The sequence below is a fragment of the Chenopodium quinoa genome, unplaced genomic scaffold (genome assembly GCF_001683475.1).
Source record: "Chenopodium quinoa cultivar QQ74 unplaced genomic scaffold, ASM168347v1, whole genome shotgun sequence".
Lineage (NCBI taxonomy): Eukaryota > Viridiplantae > Streptophyta > Magnoliopsida > Caryophyllales > Amaranthaceae > Chenopodium > Chenopodium quinoa.
This window is the reverse complement of record NW_018742244.1, coordinates 408,859-421,783: the sequence shown is the minus strand read 5'-3', so window position 1 is coordinate 421,783 and position 12,925 is coordinate 408,859. Positions and strand designations below refer to the sequence as shown.

Sequence of the window (12,925 nt, the reverse complement as noted above, 5' to 3'; positions counted from 1 at the left end):
AACATTTTTGAAAATCAAATCTGTTAATTACTTTTTTTTTTAGAAAAAAAAAAAATAATAATAAAGAAAGAACGGTAAAAAAAAATTAAAAAAAAAAACAGAAAGCACCTAACTCTTCGAAAAAAATTGAAGTAACTGTAAAATGGATAGAGGCAAATAACCGTCAAATCCCACTCCCTTCCCCTACAAAACCCACTCTTCCCCCCACTTTCAACCTTTTTCCGCTCTTCTTCCCTTCATACACCCCCTCTCTTTTTTTTACCATCATTCTTCCTTTTTTTTCAGTTTTTTTTCCGACAACTTTTCACTCCCTATTTTCCTTCCATGGATAACACTCCTCTTCCTCCACTACCACCACCCTTGCCACTACCGCTACCGCCTCTGCAACCTCAACCGACACCGATACCAATACCTCTTTCGGTGTCTCTTCCTACACCAATTTCCTACGTCCACAATCACAAAGATTTACTCATACCTTTTCCTCCCACCACACCAACTTCCTCCTCCCCAACCGCCTCTTTACGTAAGAAACGCCGCTCTAAACTCCTCCGCATTGACACTTCCACCAACACAACACCGACCAACAAAAAACCTTACTCCTCCGCTACTGAGATCACGCCACCATGCACGGAGTGTGGAAAAACCTTTTGGTCCTGGAAGGCTCTTTTTGGTCATATGCGATGCCACCCTGAACGTGAGTGGCGTGGCATTAACCCTCCGCCTCATCTTCGTCGTCGTTCTCTTCCTCCAACGCCGCCTCCCACCCCTACTACTACCACTGATGACCATGAGGTTGCGGCTAGCCTTCTATTACTCGCTGCTGGTCCTGTCTCCCCTGACGTGGCATTAGCCTCTCCGGCCAGGTTCGAGTGCTCGAGTTGTAAGAAGACATTCGGGTCTCACCAAGCGCTCGGTGGTCACCGTGCTAGCCATAAGAATGTCAAGGGATGCTTTGCCATCACCAAGAGTGCAACTGACGTTGAGGATGATCAATGTATGATCATGCAAAGTGGTTCAAGTCATGAGGAGGCAATTGGGCTGGGCCTTACTTTGGGCTTGGGTCTTGGAGTGGGCCACAAGTGTGGTATTTGTTTGAAGGTGTTTCCTACTGGACAGGCCTTGGGTGGCCACATGAGGTCCCACTGGAGAAGAGTGAGGAGCAGGCGTCGCGGTCATTGTTTGGGCTTCCACTTGGGTCAGATTCAAGGCCCAGTCAGGCCCAATGTGGTGTTGATCTCAACCTACCGGTCCGACTTCTAGAGGATGGTTCTTCTTCTACTACTATTGATTCTTCTAATAATATGCAATTAGAGCTGAAGTTAGGAATATAAGGTATACACTATTGATTAGGTTAATTAAAATTGTTGTAATACTAATTATTTGATGATTTATCACATATTTAAGCGTGAAAGACTAACTATTTATAGTGTGTGGTGTGTGGGTTTCATGAAAACATATGTATGCTCATTGTTTTAGGTAGGTATGGGTTCATGTAATATCTCATTTAAAACAACACTTCATTCATCATAATATTATTACTTACTCTTATATAATAATTGTAAACTTTCTCTGTTATAAATGTTCCTGTTTTCGATGGTGAACACTATACTATTCCCTTGTCTAAGCTATACGTGTATATTTGAACTAGTAAAGTGACAACTAAATAGAGGCAAAGATAGTATTGATTTTGATTTTTTAATTTTTTGTTTTAATTTCGATCAATAGTTTGGAATTCATAGATGATCAATACAATGAGCCCATGGGCCTACGGCCCATAGAGTATACCTGACCTAACCCATTTAGACTAGACACTTGTATAGCCTATACTTGGATTGAACCTTAATCCAAAAATTGTCCTTTTTAAAGGTATTGTCCTATGCAAAGTGTATTAATTAATTAACTAATTAATTAATTAATTAATTGTAATAAAGTTAAAGTAATGCTTTGCATACGTCAGTAGGTATGTATTTGTTTAAGTTTGATTTCCTTTTTAATTATTCCTTAAAGCATGAGCAAGTGACCATTATTATTAATGTATTATTTATGATATTGTAACTATAGTTGGTGAGTTCCTAAATTTAGAAATATTATTAGTTTGAAAGTTACAGATCCAGTAATCAGGACCACTTCACCAACTCGTACTTCATATATATTTTTGTCATAATTTCTCATCTTCAAGCTAATAGGGAACATTTATATATAATGTTCAGGATTTTTTTTTAAGACTTAAATGCAATCATTAGTAAAAATCTATATGAGGTGATTGGACTATAGAGAAACACAAGTTTAAATGGTCCCTATGGAAAAAAAACGCTCATGTATTTAGTAATCCTTAATTATATTAAGCTTTACGCAGTAGTTAAGGCTCAACGATAACTAACTTAGAAAGGACATTAAACTAAACAGTTAGATCAATTTAACATGAAAACGCATAAAATTAGATGATTCTCATCGAACTTAAAGACGCTTTATCATGACTCAAGTCATTATAAACCACATCGGCCTACCAACAAAAGGAATTTTGTATGCAAGTTTTATTGCTCGCCCATTTATGGCCAGGTTTACCATATTGATCTTTCAACAAAAAGCATAGAGATTCATTAAAGAAAACAACAAAAGTATCATACATAATTATACATTATTTGATTTATATATACTACTATACTGCATTGTGATGTGACTATTTATGTTGTTATTATTATTACAACTTCCATTCTTCTTTTATTATTATTCTCCACTCAATAAAGAAAACGTCATCATTTTTAAGAATAACAAAATAATTCATTCTCTATAATTTTTTTGAGGCTCAAATTCTTTCAATCTACCATGCATGAAAAAGGTTGTATACTATGTTTTGACCTTCTCAAATCCCACCACTTGTAGGATTTATATGACATTAATACCAAAATTACTTTTTGATATGAATAGTACATATATTAGAAAGGTGTTGGCTATACTGTTTGGTTCAATTTCCTCTTAATTTTCAAGTGTAAGATAGGAGTCGAATTTCATCAAGCTTATTATATTAGCATAGCACCGATGAGGCCTGTGTTAGCTAATTCATGGCTAAAACATGTAATTAAAGAAACAAACTTTTTTTCCTTTTTTTTTTTTACAAGACTTATAATTAAAACATAGAAATCAATATTTTGCTACTTAATTGCAGGAGACCTATGTTTTAGTATTATTCTTATCCAAGTATAAAATTAGTGGTCCTAAAATTAGTAACAAAAGCTTAAAACAGTATATATAATTAAAACAGTTTTTACATAAATGTATTATATATACTGTAATGAGTACTCAATATATACTAGTACATTGTATATTATAGATGAAGATGTAAATTATAGAGAATAATTTTATTATTTTTTTGTTTTCATTAATTGTTTTTTATCTGCACACTTAATTATGTATGGATAAGGATCAAGCTAAGTATGTAATTTGGATCCTTATTTAATATATGTGTATAATATCAATATTTTTGCCTAATTAAAAGTAAAATACACTTTTTCAATAGGACATGATCTGATCTAACTTCATATCCTTGTACCCACATGCAAAAGGAATCGTAACATATAATTAAATAGTTTTATATTTACATGACATCATCCAATAATAATTCATAATTTACATAAATTTATGGATTGTGTTTTGTTGATTTATAGTAGAGTGGTCCAAGTTCTTTCTTCTTGAAGTAATTAAATTAATAAGTACTTAATGTAAAAAATAACTACTAATTCAATTTAGATGGAATCTTTTGGTAAACCTAATCTTTCTCTTTGGCCTCTTTTGTGGACTATATATGGACAATATCCCATTATTTCATGGATTTATTTGATGAGATCAGTTTAATTAAAATTGTAAAATTATGCCTCTCCTTCATCCCTTAATTTTGGATGAAAAATTCCCCTATTTAACATAAAATGCTTATTGATTACTTAGCATTGTTTAAACTGAGTATGTAATAACATCTTAACACTTGATTTTAACATAGTTAACGTTGTCTTTATAGGATATAATTAAATTTAAACTAATGTATCGAATTAATAATGAGAAAGCTTATCTGTCACCTTCAAGGTCATGGTTAAATTATTCCTGAATAAATTAAGCTAATACTCCTTATTTAAGATAGATGGTCCAACCTAAGGGCCCAAAATAGACCTATCAGAGTATTCGTTTAGTAGAAGTTGTACTTGCTAGCTAGATTAGGAATTATTCAGAGAGAAGATGCTGGTACTGTGCTTCTATAACTCAAATGAGAAATCTTATCATGAAAAAAAAAAATAACTAAATGAGGATGAAGGTTCTACTATATTCATGCATGTAACTTGTAAAGATGCGTTAAGTAGTTGGTGTAAACATGTGGGACGTAAACCTGTACTGGCCATACAATATGGGTGCAGTTTTCAGTCAATGGTATAATTTTGTTAGTGGAATTTGTTCTTTTTTTGAAAGAATTGTGGTGTATTGCTTCCCTTCACAATTGCAATTATATGGTAGGAAATGTACCTATGGTCAAATACTGTTGTTTGGAACTATATATAATTATATATAAGTCAGTTATATCTGTAGATTATCATGTGGTGGCTTTGATTTAATAACTTTGATTTAATATTCATGCTTCTAAATTAATAGTTAAAAGGCAAAATAGATATTTCTAACCATCCAATTAACTACCCGTGGTTTTTTTTTTTTTTTTTTTTTGGGGGGGGGGGGGGTTGGGAAGCACCTTGTCCTCTTTCCTTTCCAGATCAAAAAAATTAAAGTAAAAAATTGTCTAAAACTGATGAACATTATATATAATCCACACTCCTTTTGGACCAATTTCAAATTCCTTTTTTTTTCCAAAATTAGAGTGAATATATGGGGCATCCCCAAAGTTACGGTTTGGAACTGTAATAGACATAATAATACATCTATATATAAAATAAAATAAAATAAAAATGTTCTCAAAAATGAGTTTGGTTCAATTATTTAACTATTTTGGAAATATATTGTAGTGTTATTAAATAGTTGCAAGCAATGATATTGTATAATTCCCAAATATATTTCATTCTTTTTAGCATGATCTAATCCCATGCAGAAAAATGGAGATCCAGCAAAGTAGAATTTATGGCTATTATCTTTGCTTTAGAAACATCACTCCAAAAGTGATGGATTAAAGTCCAAGCTAGAGATAATTATGAATCGGGCACCAAATATCGGACAATAGGGCAAAAAAAGATTAAAAAAAAAAAAACCTTGTACTATTTGAGTATGAGATATTTAGACAATATAATACTATTTTCCATGTATTTTATAAGATGTCATTCACACAGTGTAAAGTAATCACCTAGTATAGCAATTAAGGTATATGTAGTTGTTTCTTTATTATCTCATGTAATAATAAGTGTTATAGTTATGTTTGTCTTTAATTTGAAGTTGGCTTACTTGGCTATGAAGCTAATATATTTCTTACTCTTGTTAAGATTTAATTAATCATCACTTTTCTAAAACCTATCTATATTCCTTTTTCAACTTTACAATCTTATGGATTATTATAAAGAAACCAATATAAATACATATTAATTTCAACATTAAGAATATATAATATATTCACATGAATTAGACTTCACCATGTTACCATCCACTAAACATTGTTAAAGGTATAAATTAATCCATTCAAACTTACAATAATGATAAAAATGATGTTCACACATAAAAGTTAAATCGCTTCTGTTAAGTTTATGTTCAATGTATGTATATAGTTCAGATTAAGAAGATAAATCCACATAAAAGTTAAACCGCTTATGTTTGTTAAGTTTATATTCAATGTATGTATGTAGTTCAGATTAAGCTGATAAATCCAACTAACTCCCTAGCTAATATATACAGATAAACTCATCTTTTTGAAAAGTATTTATTACTTAGAAATCTTTAAAAATCAACCCATCACTTTTGGAGTAAGAAATTATGAATCAGATTAAAGTCACAACATCAACCCATCGCATTAACAACACCGACCATCAACTCCACAACATCGTAACATCTCGCACAAGAAGCATCAATTTAGGCCTAATAATAGAACAAAAATTAGTGCAAAGCAACTAAAAATCAGGCCACCGCCCATACCAAACCACCAGGTTTAGAGAATGGGGGATTTTTTTTTTTTTTTTGGTAATTTGAAATCATTTTTTTAAAAAAAAAAATTGTTAAAAAAAACAATTAAGCAATTACAAAGTGACACGTGTCATATCAACCCATTAATCAGGTTACCAACCGGTTTTGCCCCATTTATGGAAGATCATGTGCAAAGGTCGTTTTATTGGGGGATTATCAAAAGGTGATTTTATTTATGGCGGACCGGACAAAGGTCATAATATTCCTGTCAATTTTTCCTATAATATAACGTCTCTCAAAATGAGAGTTAGCTACATGCTTACATTCCGGCATGTTCTTGCAATTGAAATGGTCAATACCAAAAATGGGATTCCAAAAGATTCTAAATTGTTTATTAAAATGTTCTGCTCCTCTCCCACCATCATAAACCAGATTGTACTTTAATCAATAATTAAAAATATACTCCCTCCGTCCCGGAATGATAGTCACTTTTGGGTGAAAATCACGGGAATTAAGGAGAAATAAATGAAGTACTTGGAAACTAAAACCCAATCATTTGCAAAACAAAAGGTAGAGAGAGAAAGTTGCTGTCATTAAAAAGGGGCGGATTACAAAGAGAAACCTTTGGGTTTTTTTTGTCTTTATTACACAGCCAATGAAAATAAAGCAATGCATTTGTAATCCATGTGATTGATTTTTAACCAATCAAATTAGCTGAAAAATTACATCATCCAATAGAATGAAAGTACACGGATTCATGACTAATGTCAAAACTAAAATCCTTATAAAAACCACTCCTTCTCAAATTTTCAAATCATTTGAGAGGGAACTTTACAGAGAACAATTCAAGAACAGAAAATTGACACTTTAAAAAAAATAAACACATTCAAAGACACCCAAATCACATCATTGCCTCCAACTCCAAATGGCTTCAGACTTCAATTTGAATGATGACATGGATGAAGATGCTGCTGCTAATGATGCTGAAATGTTTCAGTATGATCTCAACTTTGTCTACGATGATGGGATTGACTCAGAAAATAACCATGACAACATTGTGTTTGACTTAAACCAAACTCCTTCCCCTGATGCAACAGATGCATCTGAACCAGCAATCAACCATATAGAGACAGCAGCTAACAACAGCAATCAACAAGCAACATCAGATCACCAAGACACAGCAAGCAACATCAACAATCAGCAAACACCAATCAACCCAGAAAACTCTGAAGCTCATCATCAGCCAACAAGGAGGAGACTCAGTAGTGGGGCCAAGTTAGACATATTGATATGGCTATTAACAAGGTCAACAAATGGAAACCTGAAATATGGATCCATTCAACAGGCAGCCAATCATTTCAATCTGTGCTCAAGAACTATTCTCAGAATATGGAAAAAGGGGAAGGAACAAAGGGATGCACAGTTACAGTACAACATGTCAACAGGCTTCCACAATTGTGGAAGAAAGAGAATAACAATTCCAAATGATGCCATAAGGGCAGTGGCAATGGGGAACAGATCATGCCAAAGGGACTTGGCAGTAATGTTAAATGTTGGTAAAAGCACAATCCAGAGACTGATTGAGAGAGGGGAAGTCAGACCTCACACAAATGCATTAAAGCCAAAGCTTACACCAGCAAACAGATTAGATAGGCTGAGATTCATACTTAACAGCATTGTAGGAGATTCACCAGGCACAAAAAGAGTGTACCAGTCAATGTACAATACAGTACATATCGATGAAAAATGGTTTACACTGACTAAAAAACCACATAGGTCATATTTAGCAAAAGGAGAAAAAGGTCCACATAGAGTAATGCAATCAGCCAAGTTCATTCCAAAATTCATGTTCCAAGGAGCAGTTGCAAAACCTTGGTACAATGCAGAAAAAGAAGTCATTTTTGATGGGAAAATAGGCATTTTTCCATTTGCAAAAAAGGAGCCAGCACTTAGGTCCTCAAAATACAGGAAAAAAGGGAGAAATGGTCACAAAGGTAATTGATCCAATCAACAGGGATGTCTCAAGGTGGATGTTGATTGAAAAAGTCATTCCAGCAATTATGGAAAAATGGCCTCACACAGGTCAACACAACACAATCTACATTCAACAAGATAATGCAAAGGCACATATTACTCAAGATGATGCAGTTTGGTAAGAACATTGTGAACAACCAGGGTTCACTTTTATATTAACTCAGCAACCACCAAACAGTCCAGACATGAATGTTCTGGATTTGGGCTTTTTCAGAAGCATTCAATCATTTCAACACAAGAAAATGGCAAAGACACCAGACCAGTTGATAAAGGCTGTTGAAGATGCATATAGTGAGCTACCTCCTAATAGGCTGTTCAAGGTGTGGGTAACTTTGTGCCACACAATGAACCAAATTCTGAAAAGTAAAGGTTCTAACAGATTTGAACCTCCACATGTTAACAAAGATAGGTTGGAAAGAGAGGGAAGGCTACAAGATCCTATAGAAGCTCCGATGTGGGCTGTGATTGATGCATGGGAGATAGTGTACATGGACAAGCCAGACTCAGATGATGAGCAAGACACTGAAGAGGTCAACATTGACAACACACAAGAATTGAAGAGCACAACACACAGACCAAACACAGAGGCATATAGGCCTGTTATGGCAAATGATCATGAAGCATCTACTTCAAATGCCAATGCAGAGTAGTGAATAGGGGTCAAGTGTAAAAGAATTTGGCATGTTTATTTTTATATTTTGTTCTTATCTTTTGGTTAATACATTAGGTGAATATAAATATGTAATCAAATCCTTTATTATGGAATGAAACATGCACAAAAATTTTGGAAAACAAAGTGCTCTAAAACTGTCATTGCACTCTTTTATTGTTAACTCGGATTGTCCCCAAGCATCATTGATGTAACTGTGTTTCCCATCACAGCCACTGCCTAATTCACAGTCACGGTCAGTGCATTGGTTGGACTCAGATGTGTAGTGTGATCTGGAATCAGCTAATATCCTGTCAATAAGTGAACTAGTTTGTTGGTCCAAAGGAATGGGAACACGAGGTTTGACAGGAGAGTTGGCAGGAGCTTTCACATTAGAGGTAGATAGGAGTTTAGTTGGAGATTTTGGTGGTTTGGATGGAGAATTAGATGGTTTATCAACCTCTTCTCTGCTTGCCTTCTGCTTTCTATACATTTCATAGCTGTGAGTGTGATGAGAGTGTGATTCATTTGAACCAGGGGACTGACTCATGGTCACAGGCAACCTGAAAAGCAACCAGGGGACTCACTCAATCATGACTTAATCAACATGTAACCAATTAAGACAACCAACCATCAAAAAAAGCAAGTGTAAATGAGTATACATTGTCCCAACATGTTTAAATGAGTGTACAATCACTCAAGACAACCACACATCAAACCAATATCATTATATGAGTATACAAGTACTCAAGACAGCCACACATCAAACCAATATCATTATATGAGCATACAAGTACTCAAGACAGCCACACATCAAACCAATATCATTATATGAGTACACAAGTACTAAAGACACCCACACATCAAACCAACATGAGTATACAATCACTCAAGATGCATAACAATGGGTCCTTTGTTCCTGTTTCAACCATGAAGCATTCAAACAAAAGGACTCATGTTATAAAAATGTCAACAATACATAACTAAACCTCTAACATTGTTTCCCAAATCATAGCTCTCATATATTGAATAGTGAAGTGTACATGCAACTGAATAAATAAATATACATGCAATTGAACATTGACCCCTAAATCATGTGAACAGTGAAACCCTAATTCAAGTGAACAGTGAAACCCTAATTCACAAAATTGAACAGATAACCTTACTAGGGAAAATATATAAAATCGCAAACATAAATATTCACAATATAATCAAGATTTAGGGGAACATATTTTAAATCCAAATCATACTCCATAACATTGAACGAAATCAAGATCCATGGCAAAGAAGTAAACATCGGCAAAAATAATCCAAAAATTGTAATTATTTCAGTAAAACATCATAAAGAATCAAGAAATACCCCATATAATCAAATTACTCAGACCAGAAAATTGAAAAAAAAATATACAGGAAATCGAAAAAAAAAACGATACCTATCACCTTTAAAAAGGGCGGATTCACAAAATTAGATGAGGGCTTTGATTCGTTCGAACACGTACAGAAAAAATCAACAATTTTTCCGGCGCTTTTGAACCCCAAGTTGCTCGATTTTAAGAGAGATAATGAAGAAATGAGTCGTTCTTCAATGGAAGAACCCAGAAAACCAAAGAAATGAAGAGGGAGAAAATAAGAGAGAGAAATTAAGAGAGAGAAAGCACCGTTTCAAAAGTATTCAGAACACCAAAAATCAAGGGAGACAATTCATTCATTATGACACAAGTACAAATACAATTATAAGGGTATTTTGGGTATCACAGATAATAAAGCCAAAAAAATTGAGGACATATAAGTAATTTTGTGTTATTGTATGGAACAAAAAATGTGAAATGTGACTAACATTTTGGGTGTCCTAAAATGAAAATAGTGACTATCATTCGGAAACGGAGGGAGTAATTATTATAATTAATTCACTTTGTAATTCATTAATAATATTTTGAAGCTTGAAACCTCGGATTATTACCCCTGGTTGTCAAAAGAAGTGACATTTTTATGTTACTCTTACCAATGCTATATTAGTCATTAAGTAGACAGCCCAAATGTCAGGTTTAACTTTAATTAACCAGTTTCATTATCATTAAAAAAGTATATTGCTTGCTAATTTGCACAATTAAAAATAAAATTTATAAAAAAAACTATTAATGTTTAATTTAATCCTTATTGTCAAACATTACTTGTAAGTTGTGATCCAATCTCCAAGTTCCGTGTGGCCACTACTTCCCATTTTGTATTAAATAAATTAGAAATTACACCTGAAATGATGATGTAACATGAATCTGAATCTTTCTGGGATTCCATTTAATTTTGCCACCTTTTTCTCTTATAATTTGTGTAATTTTATCCAATGGGGGATTAGCATCTAGCATACTATTGAGGCCTTCAATAATCAATATGGGTGGAAAATCCAAAAAATAGATAAAATAAAAATAAGAGGAGTATTATGAGGAGTTTAAATTTATGTATTTCTTATAAAATATCTAGTTGTCATTTTATACTTTGAATTATTATTCACGATTTTTCACATAACTAAAATTAACATTCAAAACTAGTACAAAATGAACCCTTTTAATATTTCAGATGTCGTAAGTGATGATGTATTTATCGAATTATAATTCAACATCTAATTGCAGTATTTTGTCTGATTTGATGAAATATAAATCTAAGAATATAATTCTATCATAAAAATTTAGAGATAATACGACACCTGTATTAACTACGTAGACTGTGTTTTTTTCTTAATAAATTTATAAGTGTATATTATTATATTATATAATGAATGAGGGATGTAACTATTCAAACTTTGGGACTCATTATTGCATTGGCTTGCTTGTGCCTCATGGTGGAGTTGATCACTTATTTAGACATTGATTTGTCCAATATTATTAAAAATAAGCGACCATTTAGGAGTATATAATATTGCAAGGAGATTAATCTATGGCTTTAATTAAGATTGCTTATAGTTTAATTTAAGGGTTAGGCCAATTTCTTGATAAAGTGCATAATGTTTTATATCATTGGCTATCATTAATTGGACGAATATAAAAACCTACTTTGTATATATTTAAATAATAACTCTAACAATCGAAGTACAAAGTAGATCTTTATTGCCATTGTATTTCAACTACAACTTGTTGATAGCTTAACAACAGATACTTGGATAACATATATAACTACTCTGTAAGATACAAAATTATACGTATATTGAAGTTATAATTTAATTGCCTACTTAAAAGATATTTGTATATAGATTTAAATACAAAATAATAACAAAATATATAATTTTTCAACTGAAAATAAATGGATAAAAGAATATAAGTGTTTTATAATTATTTTGTTGGTAAAATGTTCTCTTAAATGCACTCTTATGTTGGTATAGTTTTATCTAGTGAAATAAATATACGTGTGTTTTTTAAAAAGTTATTCGTAACGACTTGTTTATTATGATTAAAAAAAAAGAGCCAAAAAGGTGATACCCTAATCACATGGTAACAGTCAATAATTCACTGTATTTTATTACAAAACCATCAAAATTGTTGTACTGTTAACTCCGACATTAGTACTTTAATTACAATCATCGTCACCCCATTAGCTTAATTATGGTATATATGCCATTCTAATGTACACTTTGTCACTGTTCTTTTTTTCCTTTGGAATTTGCTTTAAGAGCTGTAGCATTGTACTAGCTTAGCTAGCTGGTAGAAATCAAAGCAATGGTATCTTTATAACATTATAATATTACATATGGAATCTTTTATGATATATTAAAAATTCCAAATTGGTATATTCGTCTAGCTCTATGATTGGTTGGTACATATAGTTTATTAGTTTATCTTAACATTTTTAATAATTATTTAGCTAAATAATTGAGCTTTGACTTGATAATTAATTGTTTTAATTACATCAAGAAAGCAACATTTAGGTAAACTAGGGATGGCAGGTGGCGTAGTCCATCGTAATTCGTTACACCATACATTTGAATAATGCCAAGTAACTCAAGCATGCGTCTTCCAAAAACAGATACTTGTATACCAACTTTAATTTCTATATTTCTATTTGTGTTAAAAATTTAATTGAAGTTTAATTTCATTATCATTTATTTTATCTCACGTATGTAATTCGTAAAATTGTAATTAATTTGTAACCTTT

General features: G+C 32.5%; 2 protein-coding genes across 2 annotated transcripts; both read left to right on the top strand.

The window, feature by feature from the left end:
* The first annotated feature begins 36 nt into the window (after positions 1-36).
* Positions 37-1,260, top strand: LOC110736835 (zinc finger protein ZAT3-like). Its single transcript, XM_021917158.1, has one exon. The coding sequence runs from the start codon at positions 325-327 to the stop codon at positions 1,258-1,260; it is 936 nt and encodes a 311-aa protein (XP_021772850.1). The 5' UTR covers positions 37-324.
* Positions 1,261-7,024: 5,764 nt separating this feature from the next.
* On the top strand, positions 7,025-8,783 carry LOC110736825. Its single transcript, XM_021917146.1, has 2 exons — positions 7,025-8,093; positions 8,275-8,783. Exons 1-2 carry the CDS (start codon positions 7,025-7,027, stop codon positions 8,781-8,783), a joined length of 1,578 nt encoding a protein of 525 aa, XP_021772838.1.
* The last annotated feature ends 4,142 nt before the right edge of the window (positions 8,784-12,925 follow it).

Coding starts and splice junctions, on each gene's coding strand:
- LOC110736835 (XM_021917158.1), top strand. CDS start 325: ATGGATAACACTCCTCTTCCTCCACTACCACCACCCTTGCCACTACCG.
- LOC110736825 (XM_021917146.1), top strand. CDS start 7,025: ATGGCTTCAGACTTCAATTTGAATGATGACATGGATGAAGATGCTGCT. Junction 8,094..8,274: donor AGGGAGAAATGGTCACAAAG/GTAATTGATCCA, acceptor GTGAACAACCAG/GGTTCACTTTTATATTAACT.